The sequence below is a fragment of the Panulirus ornatus genome, chromosome 32 (genome assembly GCF_036320965.1).
Source record: "Panulirus ornatus isolate Po-2019 chromosome 32, ASM3632096v1, whole genome shotgun sequence".
In the NCBI taxonomy this organism is placed as follows: Eukaryota; Metazoa; Arthropoda; class Malacostraca; order Decapoda; family Palinuridae; genus Panulirus; species Panulirus ornatus.
The window spans coordinates 27,178,880-27,194,174 of record NC_092255.1 but is presented as its reverse complement, the minus strand read 5'-3'; the positions used below and the strand labels follow the sequence as shown (position 1 = coordinate 27,194,174).

The 15,295-nt window shown below is 39.5% G+C and overlaps 1 protein-coding gene across 5 annotated transcripts in view; it reads right to left on the bottom strand.

Annotated features, from left to right (window-relative positions):
* LOC139759238 (uncharacterized) overlaps positions 1-15,295 on the bottom strand; it is a 32,528-nt gene that overhangs the window by 2,667 nt on the left and 14,566 nt on the right. For all 5 annotated transcript variants that reach the window (XM_071681351.1, XM_071681349.1, XM_071681350.1 and 2 more), the window contains exons 3-5: positions 10,898-11,075; positions 4,021-4,103; positions 2,479-2,655 (exon numbers count right to left, since the gene is read on the bottom strand). In XM_071681351.1, the coding sequence (XP_071537452.1) occupies positions 2,479-2,655; positions 4,021-4,103; positions 10,898-11,075 (438 nt within the window). The remainder of the gene's footprint in view (positions 1-2,478; positions 2,656-4,020; positions 4,104-10,897; positions 11,076-15,295) is intronic.

Sequence of the window (15,295 nt, the reverse complement as noted above, 5' to 3'; positions counted from 1 at the left end):
ACCTGACAAGTCCACTCCATCACTCCGACGCTGTCAAAACCATTCCATCATCACTCGATCATGCTCAGTACTCTTACCATCTTTCATAGTTTTTCTAATCGTCATTTGCTTCTTGGAATTGCTGTCTGCATAGTATTTCAATATTTTCTTTCTTAGCTTCTTTATAGCATAAATAGTTGATGAACCAATAATGTAGATGTCACACAGCTTACACACTAAATCACCACAGTCCACTTTTTCAACAGTTCTTTATCTTGGATCGATATGGACTGATGTTTATGTTTGACGCCACAACTGACACTCGTACGACTTAGAAGCCATTGCTAAAGTTAAATTTAAGCAAAATAAGCTATGAATCTCACAGAATTGCGGTATCACCACCAATAAATGCAGTGTAAAGAATGTAAATAAGCGCGCCCTACATACAAAGGCACCTTAGCCACCCAGTAAACTACTCTGGTGGCCGCAGTAATTTCAAGTTACCTCACGTAATACTGTCCAGACTAATAGAGGTGCCGAACCATCAGTTGCCCGAAAATCGCTGGTGTACCTGCATCACTCTCTTACCCCAGAACAGATGTCTAATCATACTAGGTATCACATATGACATTTACTCTCCTGGCCAGAAACATCACACAAAGGCCATTATTATTTTACTTTTTCAATACTTGATTGCTGCTTCCCATATTAGCAAGGTAGTGCTAGAAACAAGTAAAGGCCACATTTGCTTACATAAATTCTCTATCTGTCGTGTATGATGTACCAAAAGCACAGCTCCCTATTCACAACCAGGCCTCACAGATCTTTCCATGGTTTACTCTGGCTGCTTTATATGCCCTGGTTCAGTCAACCCTTGTATGCCACATCGTTCTAATTCACTCTTCCATGCACACTTTGCACCCTCTTGCATGCTCAGGCCTCAATAACTCAAAATCTTTTTAAGTCTATCCCTCCATCTCCACTTTGATCTTTTCTTTGTACACTCCATTTCTGAGACATAACCTTTCTGTCAACCTCTCCTCACTTATTCTCAACATATGGCCAAACATTCCAGTACACCCTCAATCAACCACATTCTTTTAATTGCCACACTTCTCTCTCTTACCCTATAATTATTTACATGATCAAACCCTTTAATTATTTACATGATCAAACTACCTCACTACTTTATCATTATGTAACCCAAAGGACTACTACTGCAGGCATTCCTACAGCTTAATGTTCATGCTACAATCAGCAGCAGGAAAAGAAAGGACTCCTTTAGAGTAAGAAAGTCTTTGATGAGACTGATGACACAATCTCGTCTATGGTGACTTTTCACATTTGGTATAACCACGAGTAGGTGGAGTCTGGTAACACCACAAAAAGGCCATAAACGAACTTAGACACCCTTAGAATGCTTACTGGCACCTAGAACTATCACTGGCTCCCTAATACTGCAAACATAAAACATTTACACCGTGAAACAAAAATATTTCTAACACATTCCCACCTATATGCTCAAAACTCAAATCTATAAGACGGCACTAGACCCTTTCCACCTAACACCCATAATAACCAACCACTAACACGCTAAGTAGAAAAAACTAATAATGCTTCACACTTAAGCAACCTAACTCACAGATAACCCCTATTCCAAAAATGCAACCCAGTAAGACATAACAGAGTAATGACTGGAGAAGCAAAAAATTAACCACCTTCCTATCACAGCCATAAACTCTACTTAATCAAATATCCACCCATCTGAAACCACACACACACAGGGAATTTATGATATGCTTTCTTATCTGTGTTCTGCATACCACCCAACTCTCTACATCAAAAGCACTGATTCAACATATCACAAGACCCCTAAAGAAGATACAACTTCTATACAAGACACAGATCACCTACTCTTCAGTTATGCTTCACAATCACACACAGAAATTTACACAAAATCACAAGTGTATGTGGTCCTGCCTAATGGGTATTCGCTAGCTCCCTGAGTACTGCAGGAGCCTCATACAAGGGGATCCTGGGGTCACACATGAATGTACATAAATAAAATAAAAATCTAAAATGTGTCATTATAAATCATGTGATATAGTTTGTGCCATACAAGGGGATCCTGGAGGTATTAATGTAAGTATATACATATAATATAATTCAAAACAAGTGTCATTAAAATCATGTGATACAGTTTGTGCCATCATTTATGTTAAAGACTGTAAGAACATGCACAAGGCCTCAAGTCAGAAGATGACTACAATTAAATCCACCAGCACTTATACATATGGGACATGAGGCTGTAAGCCCTCACAGACATAAGATTCCATTTACAGTTTTCATACCAGCATTACAATGGTATGATTAATGGTCATTTTGGTAGTAGTCATGTAAAAAAAAGAATCCTTAAAATTCATTCTGAAATGGAATTCAGACAATAATGGCTGTGAGGTCAGTGTACCTCACTAATATTACTGTTGAACTTTGACCCACCTGCTGCAGAACAGAGGCTAGGACTGACACGCTGTAAGCTAGCAGAAAGATATGCGCAAAATACAGGATGGTATCTCCCATATAGAGCAACCTCCAGCACATGCCCATCAGCAATACCTCCTGCACGCCCACTGCCACACTTACATATGCCCAAGGCAGGCACAGCTGCCATCGTTCCTATGCAAAAGGAAGAAAGAAAAAAGTAGTCACTTTAAACATGAAAAAAAAATTTAGCTAAAGACAACAGGACTTTTAATGATATCAATTTTATCTGCATGATTTTTTTTTTTTTAAGTAGACCTTTTTGCATTAAATTGACAATTACCAGATGCCAGCACTCTGGTTATCTAAACTATTTGAACAAACACTCAGTCGACCTTCATAACTGCATATCTATACAGCTAATCTGGAACAGTAACTGCAACACTCAGCAAGAGGTTCCAAACTGAAGGTTTCTTTCTACTCTAAACATGTTAACCTTATCACAAAAGCTTGAAACCTTCATGGAAGTAAATCCAGTTTCATCAACCCAGGTGGACCAGCATACTGGAGCATGGAAGCTTATCAAGCCCAAGGACTAGCCAACACATTCTTTGCCAATAATACTATCAGTACTACCCATGCTATTTTTTTCTAATCCACTTACAAGGTATATGGAAACTTTTCATCCATCTAACCCAGTCTTCTTTTAATATCACAACATCCTGTTATTCTAAGTTGTTACAATTTGTGAATTAACCACTTCATTTCAAGATTTGTAGTTACTCATCCCAAGGGTGTATTTCCAATGATACATCTTATAGTATGGAATACACGTTAAACTTGAAATAAATATTTACTTATTGAAATAAATATGAATATAAAAGATTTATCAAGCACTGACTGCATATGAAAGTACCAGTCGAGATTGCATTTCTGGAAAACTTCGTCATAAAGAATGACCTCCCATTAGAGCTTTGTACATAAGTACATTGTCAGATGCAATAATCCCAAGTAAACAGGTCTGCTGATTTGTATACACGGTTATTAAAAGCATTTTTATCAATTACTTTTTACATAGGGATATTGGGTCATTCTTACCACAGCTTCCATGTTATATTCTTCTTGTGTTACATGTAATCTGAAATACTGATAACTACTGAGAATAAAAAGACTTTGCAAGTGGAGCCTAATTCCCCTCTTTGAAATCTATCTTGTATTATTTCCTTTTCAACAAAAACTTAAGGAACTAGCGCAGAAGAGGTCTGGCTCTGTAGCCTAACTTGGTGACTGATGCACTCATAGTAGCTAACAAACTGTGAAAAAATTATTCAACAATAGAAAACAAAATAATATCACAGAAATCAGTACAAACTCAAGTGTTACAGCAAAAGTGTGTTCTTATGAACATGTTTATGAGGAGAGGTATAAAAGTGTTATAATAGTTGTTCTACATGAATTATTAAATCTATAAATGGTACTGATTACTATTCATGATGAAAAAATTTATACTTCCTATATTGTTAACTTAATGACTAACACCTGGGTAAGGGAAGGACTGACCGTTGTGACAGCAACGAGCAAGAGAAGTGAGACGAGGATGTACACCACAAGCAGCAGTACGCCCACGCCTGCCAACCCCCGCACTGCCAATGAGAGCCACACCACTTGTCATAACTCTGTCACCTGGGATATCCTGCAGCCAATGTTGTGTTGTAATACAGCTATAGTTTCTGTCTTAAATTTACAATTATGTCATGAGCGATTTCATAGTTAAAACTTAATTGAAAATCCTGATATTTCTGCAGATTAACTCAGTCAATCAAGTATGCCAGAAATGTCTAATGTAAATGACATGAACTGGCAGGTGTCTTGTATGATAAGAAAGTCTAATGTAGATGACATGAATTGGAAGGTGTCTTAAGTATGGTGGCAATATTTTAAGGAACAATCTTATGTGATTCTGTTATCATTACTTCTTTGAATACATGGTAATTACAATCTTAACAGATATGTGTGCAATGCCAGTCTTTGACTATATAGTAATTACAATCTTAACAGATATGTGTGCAATGCCAGGATGCTGAAAGAATAATCCACGCATTTTGCAACGAATTACATAAGTTTCATAATGGAAAGGTCTTACCAAAAATTCAAATTCAAACACAGAGGGATGATGGAATGGAATGCAAAGTAAATTAAACTAGTTGTGCACTCAATGTTTTTTTTAGCAACCCTATGTCTTCGATATACTGATCATTCTCTACTTTGGTCAAACCTATACAACAAACACAGACAACATATCATCATCAGTAATCAATAAAATGTCAAATCTGTATGTGTAAAGATTAGAAAGCCACCCTGTATTTGTGTAAAGAATGTATGTTCAACCCCCTTCCCTCTATTTAATAGCATCAATGTCTACCTTATGTTGGAACATTATGCAAAACATTAGGTAGACATATGAGGTAGTAGTAGTAGTTGGAAAGAACATGAGGTAGGAGCATCTGAAAACACAGTGATAGAGCTGCCCTCTGCCAGTGGTCTGCAAGGGTGAGGCACTAAAGGCTAAAAAGTGGCACCGAAGTTCAACTTGTGGAGACTCTTTTTGCCATGGTCAACCCTTACATGGAATTTCCAAAGGGAATGGGCATGAAATATAGATCTATTTATATTCATTATACTTTGTTGCTGTCTCCCGCATTAGTGAGGTAGTGCAAGGAAACAGAAAAAAGAATGGCCCAAGCCACCCACATACACATGTATACATGTATATACATAAATGCCCACACACGCACATATACATACCTATACATTTCAACGTATACATACATATACATACATACACATGTGCATATTCATTAATGCTGCCTTCATCCATTCCCGCCGCCACCCCACCACACATGAAATGGCACCACCTTACCCCCGCGTGCGCATGAGGTAGCTCTAGGAAAAGAAAACAAAGGCCACATTCGTTCACACTCAGTCGGCCACATTCGTTCACACTCAGTCTCTAGCTGTCATATGTAATGCACCGAAACCACAGTTCCCTTTCCACATCCAGGCCCCACAAAACTTTCCATGATTTACCCCAGATGCTTCACATGCCCTGGTTCAATCCATTGACAGCACGTCGACCCCGGTATACCACATCATTCCAATTCACTCTATTCCTTGCATGCCTTTCACGCTCCTGCATGTTCAGGCCCCGATCACTCAAAATCTTTTCCACTCCATCCTTCCACCTCCAATTTGGTCTCCCACTTCTCCTCGTTCCCTCCACCTCTGACACATATATCCTCTTTGTCAATCTTTCCTCACTCATTCTCTCCATGTGACCAAACCATTTCAATACACCCTCTTCTGCTCTCTCAACCAAACTCTTTTAATTACCACACATCTCTCTTACCCTTTCATTACTCAATCAAACCACCATCACACCACATATTGTCCTCAAACATCTCATTTCTAACACATCCACCCTCCTCTGTGCAACCCTATCTATGTCCCATGCCTCACAACCATCTAACATTGTTGGAACCACTATTCCTTCAAACATACCCATTTTTTCTTTTCGAGATAATGTTCTCAGCTTCCAAACATTCTTCAACTCTCCCAGGACCTTCGCCTCTTCCCCCACCCTGTGACTCACTTCTGCTTCCATGGTTCCATCCGCTGCCAAATCCATTCCCAGATATCTAAAACACTTCACTTCCTCCAGTTTTTCTCCACTCAAACTTACCTCCCAATTTACTTGCCCCTCAACCCTACTGAACCTAATAAACTTGCTCTTATTCACATTTACTCTCAGCTTTCTTCTTTCACACACTTCACCAAACTCATCACCAACTTCTGCAATTTCTCACCCGAATCAGCCACCAGCGCTGTATCATCAGCAAACAACAACTGACTCACTATATTGTGTATTTCTCTATAATCTAAGCCCTTGACAGTAATCATTACTACTATAATCATTTCATTAGATACCTAACTGCTGCTTCCCCTATTTGAAAGGCAGTGCCAGGAACAGAAGATTGGTCACATAAGCAAACTTCCATTCTCTAGCTGTCATATATGTACAATGCATCAAAACCACAGCCCCGATCCACAACCAGATCCCACAGACCTTTCTGTGGTTTCCCCCAGCCACTTCAAATGCCTTAGTTCAGTCCAATGACAGCATGTCGACCCCTATATATCACATCGTTCCAATTCACTCTATCTTGTGAATGACTTTTACCCTCCTGCATTATCATGCTCTGATCACTCAAAATCTTTTCATTTCATCCTTTCATCTGCAATTTGGGCCCCCCTTTCTCCTTGTCCCCTCCACATCTGACACACATACCCTCTATGTCAACCTCTCCTCATTCATTCTCTACATATATTCAAACCACATCAGCTCTCTCTATCAGGGTTTTCTTATTAACATACCTCTCTCTCATCCTTTTACCACTCACTCGATCAAACAAAACCATACCATACAAGTTGTCCTAATATGTTTCATTCCCAACACATTCATCCTTCGCACATCCATGCATCTTATCCATAAAACATTGTCCCGAGTACATCAATGCTCCCAAAACCTTCACCCCCTCACCCATCCTGTAACTCATTTCTGTTTCCAAAGTTCCATTTGCTGCCATGTCCACTAACAAGTATTTAAAACAATGAACTCCCTCCAAATCTTCATTCAAACTCACACCCACAACTGACTTGTCCCTTTACACTGCTAAACTTAATAACCTTGCTTTTATTCACATCTACCCTTAACTTTCTCCTTTCACACACTCTTTCAAACTCAGTCACCAGCTTCTGCAGTTTCTCACTTGAATCTGCTACCCGTGCCGTGTCATTTTCATACAACATCCGCCTCACTTGCCAAGCACCTCATCCCCTACGGACTGCATACTTATCCTCCACTCCAAGGCTTTTGCAATTACCTCCCTTGTATTATCATCATTATTATTACTAGCACTACCTTGCTAATGTAGGAAACAGCAAGTAAGTATGGAAAAAGAAAAAGAATTACTACATTATTATCTTAAATTTCCTGCCATTTTTTTCTTTCACATACTTCCCTTCTTTGTTCCCACCAGCTTCTGCTGTTTCCCATGGAGTCTACCACCAAAGACATATCATCTGTAAACAGCAACTGATTCGTCTCAAGTTTCACATGCTCTACCACACCCAACATACCATAGCTCTAACACAACTAAGAAATTAGACAACAATGGTAATATCACACATCCTTGATGCAGCCTCATCTTTGCCAGGAACTATTCACCCTCCTTCCTTACTATTCACATACATGCTTTACTCTCCCAGTAATAAAAAAAACCTTTAGTAACTTTTCATTTACCCCATATATTCTTTATATCCACCACAAATCCTTTCACTCAACCCTCTTATATGCTATCTCCAGATCCATACATCACACAAAATTCAGTATATTTCTCCAAGTATGTCTCACACAGCTTTTACAAAGCAACCATCTGGTCCATACACCCGCCACCTCTTCTGAAGCAATGGTGCTCCTCCCCAACCAGATTTTATATACATGCCACCAATGTCTTAATAACCACAATCCCAAACACCTTATCAAGCATGCTAAACAAGCTTTTAGCTTTGCAATTTGAAAATTCACTTTTGTTCTCCTTACCCTTATGTAAAAGCACAAAACACTCATTTTGCCAGTCCTCAAGCACCATACCTTGGGATGTAAATCTTGAATAGCATGAAACCAATCATCAACAATCACCCGTTCTTGAAAACCTCAAATGCAATCCCATTCCCTCCTGTCACTTTGCCACTCTTCATCTTACGCAAAACCTTGACTGCCTTCTCCCTTTTCATAATAACATTTTCCATGACTCTCCCTCTGTGCATGCCATCTCATTCCAAACACATTATAACTATACCCCCACACCATCAAACACGAATCCTTCAAAATACCCAGTACAGCTTTTTTCACCTCTTCTTTACCTGTTACTACTTCTTCTGTTATACTCACTACCATCCGATCTATTCCTTTCTTCTCTCAATGTTTACCTCCATTTAAATCATCTTATTTTGTCTGAAGTTCATCAGTACTCTCATCCAATCTTTCATTTGCCCTTTTTCAGCTCTTACTTTTCTCTCGACTTCCTGCTTCTTTCTCTTGTATGTCTCCCAATCACTAGCACTCTTCACCTACAGAGATATTCTTTACATCACCCTTTTTTCTCTCAATAGTGATCTAACTACATTACTTCACTATTCCCATGCTTTTATCACGAGCCAACATCCCACCTTCCTCAACATAAATACCTCACCTGCTCATGTAAGCAACTTTCTCTAGACCTCTTGCCACTTTCTCTTGCACATCTGATCATTTGCACCACTTTCCTGTAAGTACCAAACACACGAATCTATTTTATCTTTCACAAACAACTTCACTTAATCATCCCATCACTCATTACCTAACCTCTACTGTTTATCTAAGTATCAAATTATAAACATCTATTCTCAATCTTTCCTGGTATTTCTTCACATTTCTCTTTCCCAAGCTCACTCATTTTCACCACCCTCTTCTCACTTGTACTGTTTTCCTGTCCCAAAAAAATGCCTTAAAATTTTCACCCTTGCTTCTACCAGGTAATAGTCAGTCATCTCAACAGCTGTACCTCTTACCACATTTACATCCAGGAGTCTCTCTTTTGCATGCCAATCAATTAGTATGCAATCCAATAATGCCCTCTTTCCAACTCATCCATGTAAACTTACATATGTACCTCTTTTTAAACCAGTTATCCCAGTCCTTTTTCAGCGCAGAACTCCAAAAGCTGTTCACCATTCCTACTCACCTCATCAAATACCCTGTCCCCAATTATATCTTCAATCAGTGGCCTTAACAGGCCACTGATTGAGGACAACTCTAGTACTATGTTTGCAGAGGCTCTTACCTAATGTTCCAACTGACTTCTTATACCTAATTCTCCTACCTAATTTTCTTACCTACTTCTTAATGTTTGTACCTCATTCTCCAGCCTATATGTTCCTACCTACTACTTCTGGTACATCCCTCTCTCTCATTTACATCACCCATCATTAAAACTTGCTAACACACACTCAGGTACCCTCATCACCTTCCTGCTATGTGGACAAGCATTAATAATCACCATCTCTCACAACCCACTTTCATTTTTACCCACTTCAATCTGGAATGAACTTTCTTAAACTCTTTCACCCATTCCCACAACTCCTGGACAGAATTGCTACCCCTTCCTTAGCTCCTGTACTCACATCAACCCCTAACTTTACCTCTAAGACATTCCCAAACCATTTTACCATTCTTCACCCCTACCCTTGGGCTTTGTATCACTCAGAATCAAAGCACCCATGTTCCTTTCCTTAAACATACTTCCAACCTCTACTTTCTGTTTATCTAGGTCACATCCATACACATTTAGATAACCAAGCCTAAGCCTTCAAGAAGGATGAAAACTCCTCGTTTAGCTCCTGCTTCAGTTCCATCTTTTAGAAACTGAAAACTGAAATGGGGGAATGTCCCAGCTTCCTGTTCCCACCCCCTTAGTTGCATTCTACAACACACTGGGAATACAGAGGCAGAATTCTTTCTCCCCTATCGCAGTATTATAATAATAATTGTCATTATTAATATCATTATCATTATTAACAATACTATCATTACATTTTGTTTTTCTCACACACACTTAATTGCCCAGTTGATACGAGATTACTGACAATGAGGCTGCCAGTTGTCGAGCATTCACAGACAGTGTTATTAGCTGATCTGGAACAATTTGATCTCCAAAGATAAGTGGTCTAACATGTCAATGAACTACTTTTACTTCCATGCTAGGCTCCTAACCCTGCATTCTTCTATACATAAAAAAGAGCCTTTAATATTTACTGTTTTTTTGATGTCTTAACATTTAGGCAGCTTTGCCAATGCACTAGTTAAGAACCGTTTCCCTTTGGTTGAAGCTCTCAACTTTAGGTAGCTATGTGAAAGTGCTGTAATGCTTGTAATGACACTAAGGAATCATTCATGATAAATCTTTCCTCAATGCACCTCTTTCACGAAAAAATAATGAAACTGCTAAGTGACAAGTAGAATTCTGGCATATTTGATTAATTAACGTTATTGAGTCTGTTAAGCAGATAACTTTGCATTTACAACCCTGTGGTAACTGATCTAGAGACACCTCTCTTGTGAGTGACCAGTCAATAAAGAATTTCAGCATACCTAAGTAGTCAACAGATGCCTGTAAAAAGAATGACAATGAAATAATGCCTTTTAAATTAACCTGAACTTAGAGCTGGCTACCGGCTACCTTTCTAATAAGGTCAGAATCATATCAAATGTTGATGTATCAATATATCTAAATGTTAATCATCATACTTATCATGCAATTTAGAGAAATTCACCACACACCCAGATCTATATTATACGGATAACATGTTGACAAGAGGTAAAGGTCAACATTAATAGGGTAAGGGTCCCTGTAACGGCCAGATATAAGTCCATCCTGATGAAGCAGACAGCGCTGATAACGCTGCTCCTCCCGTATCAAAAGGTTTCCCTCCAAGCTTGATATCACCACACCAAAAGCCTGAGAAAGGAAAACAGATATTAACTGTAAGACTCTTCCATACTTTTAAAATACAATGGCTGATTGTAATGCTTCCAGTTTCTAATGACCAGGATTCATAATTACATCCTCACTGGTAATGATGCAATATTGTGAACTGATGTTTCTAGCAGTCTGAATAAGGATAAAAATATGTAAATATGCAGTATCTATCTATATATCAATAAGTATCTTCGTTATCTCATTGCCCTAGGGTGGTTGTCATGTCACAACAATGTCCAGGTTGCTCTAACCATAACCACCTCCCTCAAATGCTTCATCCTTTCACATCTTCCATAGGTCCCTCCTCGATGGGCTCCCTTACCTTACCCTCCAAGAAAGCAAGCTACCATTCCCTCAAGCAGTTTCCTTCAGCCTCACATCTGTCTATTTTCTTTGCCATCTTATCTCAGTGCATCCTCTCAACAAGACTAAACTACCATATTCATTATCTATTTATTTTACTTTGTTGCTGTCTCCCACGTTAGCGAGGTAGCGCAAGGAAACAGATGAAAGAATGGCCCAACCCACCCATATACACATGTATATACATACACGTCCACACACGCAAATATACATACCTATACATCTCAACGTATACATATAGACACCCAAAAATATATACATATATACACATGTACATAATTCATAGTCTGCGTTTATTCAACACCTGATCCACACATCCTCGACCACTTCTGAAACCACACTGCTCTTCCCCAATCTGATGCTCTGTACATGCCTTCACCCTCTCAATCAATACCCTCCCATATAATCTACCAGGAATACTCAACAAACTTATACCTCTGTAATTTGAGCACTCACAATTTCTATGTGGCACTTTACAGATGCACCCAGAAGAATTTTTTGGTGAATTCCTGATTAAGATATTCTTTATAGTATTATTGTTGCTTAAGGCAACATTTACATTAAAGGATTTAAGCAACATGGGAAGTACCGTAAAATTATTATCCAAAGGGAGAACTAAAAGATTCTTGGTGTCACTGGGAGGTCTGGGCTCAACTCTATAAAATGATTTCTTTGCCAACTTAAGGGATTTATCAATGAAAGATCTAGGGTACTTTAACTTAGATCCAATAGAATATTTCTTCTCAAACTCATCATCAATATACTCTGGACTGAAAATACGTAACGCCCTAAGAAACAGAGATTGAAATGATGATAATTCAACTATGTTATGTTGAGATGAGTAATGCTGGATATATGAGCATACATTGGCAGGTTTTCTGTATATACAGAAAACCTACCAATGTATGCTCATATATCCATTATTACTCATCTCAACATGACAAGAGTTAAATAACCTTGCTCTCATTCACATCTACTCTTAGCATTCTTCTTTCACACACTTTACCAAACGCAGTCACCAGCTTCTGCAGTTTCTCACCCGAATCAGCCACCAGTGCTGTATCATCAGCAAACAACAACTGATTCACTTCCCAAGATCTCTCATCCACAATAGACTGCATACTTGGCCCTCTCTCCAAAACTCTTGCATTCACCTCCCTAACAACCCCATCCATAAACAAATTAAGGGGAAGAGTGGTTTGGAAATGTCTTGGGAGTAAAGTCAGGGGTTAGTGAGAGGACAAGAGCAAAAGAAGGAGTACCACTACTCCTGAAGCAGGAGTTGTGGGAGTATGTGTTAAAGTGTAAGAAGGTAAACTCTAGACTGATATGGGTAAAACTGAAAGTGAATGGAGAGAGATGGGTGATTACTGGTGCCTATGCATCTGGTCATGAGAAGAAAGATCATGAGGCAAGTGTTTTGGGAGCAGCTGAGTGAATGTGTTAGGAGCTTTGATGCATGAGACTGGGTTATAGTGATGGGTGATTTGAATGCAAAGGTGAGTAATGTGGCAGTTGAGGGAATAATTGTTGTACATGGGGTGTTAAGTGCTGTAAATGGAAGTGGTGAAGAGCTTGTAGATTTGTGTGCTGAAAAAAGACTGGTCATTGGGAATACCTGGTTTAAAAAGAGAGATATACATAAGTATACATATGTAAGTAGGAGAGATGGCCAGAGAGCATTATTGGATTACGTGTTAAATGATTAGTGTGTGGAAGAGAGACTTTTGGATGTCAATGTGCAGAGGGGGGAAACTGGAGAGATGTGTGATCATTATCTTGTGGAGGAAAAGGTGAAGATATGAAGAGGTTTTCAGAAAAGAAGAGAGAATGTTGGGGTGAAGAGAGTGGTGAGAGTAAGTGAGCTTGGAAAGGAGACTTGTGTGAGGAAGTACCAGGAGAGATTGAATGCAGAATGGAAAAAGGTGAGAGCAAATGACGTAAGGGGAGTGGGGAAGGAATGAGATGTATTTAGGGAAGCAGTGATGGCTTGCACAAAAGATGCTTGTAACATGAGAAAGGTAGGAGGTGGGCATATTAGAAAGGGTAGTGTTTGGGATGAAGAAGTAAGATAGTGAAAGAGAAGAGAGAGGCATTTGGATGATTTTTGCAGGGAAATAGTGCAACTGGCAGGGAGATGTATAAAAGAAAGGGGAAGGAGGTTATGAGAAAGGTGCAAGAGGTGAAAAAGAGGGCAAATGATAGTTGGGATGAGAGAGTATCGTTAATTTTTATGGAGAAGAAAAAGATGTTTTGGAGGGAGGTAAACAAAGTGCATAAGACAAGAGAACAAATGGGAACATTGGTAAAGGGGGCTAATGGAGAGGTAATAACAAGTAGTGGTGATGTGATATGGAGATGGAGTGAGTATTTTGAAGGTTTGTTAAATGTGGCAGATATAGGGTGTTTTGGCTGTGCAAAGTGAGAGGGGTACGGAGAATGGTTTGGTAAACAGAGAAGAGGTAGGGAAAGCTTTGCGGAAGATGAAAGCTGGCAAAGCGGTGGGTTTGGAGGGTATTGCAGTGGAATTTATTTAAAAAGGGGGTGACTGTGTTGTTGACTGGTTGGTGAGGATATTCAATGTATGTATTGTTCATTGTGAAGTGCCTAAGGAATGGCAGAATACATACATAGTGCCACTGTACAAAGGCAAAGGGGATAAAGGTGAGTGTCCAAATTACAGAGGTATAAGTTTGCTGAGTATTCCTGGGAAATTATATGGGAGGGCGAAGGCATGTACAGAGCATCAGATTGCGGAAGAGCAGTATGGCTTCAGAAGTGGTAGAGGATGTGTGAATCAGGTGTCTGCTTTGAAGAATGTGTGAGAAATACTTAGAAAAACAAATGGATTTGCACGTAGCATTTATGGATCTGGAGAAAGCATATGATAAAGAGTTGATAGAGATGCTTTGTGGAGGGTATTAAGAGTATATGGTGTGGGAGGTAAGTTGCCAGAAGCAGTGAAAAGTTTTTATTAAGGATGTAAGGCATGTGTATGAGTAGGAAGAGAGGAAAGTGATTGGTTCCAAGTGAATGTTGGTTTGTGGCAGGGGTGCATGATGTCTCCATGGTTGTTTAATTTGTTTATGGATGGGGTTGTTAGGGAGGTAAATGCAAGAGTTTTGGAGGGAGGGGCAAGTATGCAGTCTGTTGTGGATGAGAGGGCGTGGGAAAGGAGTCAGTTGTTGTTCGCTGATGATACAGCGCGGTGGCTTATTCGGGTGAGAAACTGCAGAAGTTGGTGACTGAGTTTGGTAAAGTGTGTGAAAGAAGAAAGCTGAGAGTAAATGAGAATACGAGCAGGGTTATTAAGTTCAGTAGGGTTGAGGGACAAGTCAGTTGGGAGGTAAGTTTAAATGGAGAAAAACTGGAGGAAGTGAAATTTTACATATCTAGGAGTGGATTTAGCAGTGGATGGAACAGTGGAAGGGGAAGTGAATCACAAGGAGGAGGGGGGGGAGGACACGCACGAAGGTTCTGGGAGCATTGAAGAATGTGTGGAAGGTAAGAACTTTATCTCGGAGAGCAAAAATGGATATGTTTGAAGGAATAGTGGTTCCAACAATGTTATCTGGTTGCGAGCGTGGGCTATAGATAGAGTTGTGTGGAGGAGGGTGGATGTGCTGAAAATGAGATGTTTGAGGACAATATGGGGTGTGAGGTGGTTTGATCGAGTAAGTAATGATAGGAGAAGAGAGATGTGTGGTAATAAAGAGTGTGGTTGCGAGAGCAGAAGAGGGTGTATTAAAACGGTTTGGTCACATGGAGAGAATGAAGAATGACAAAGAGGATATATGTGTCAGAGGTGGACGATATGAGGAGAAGTGGGAGACCAA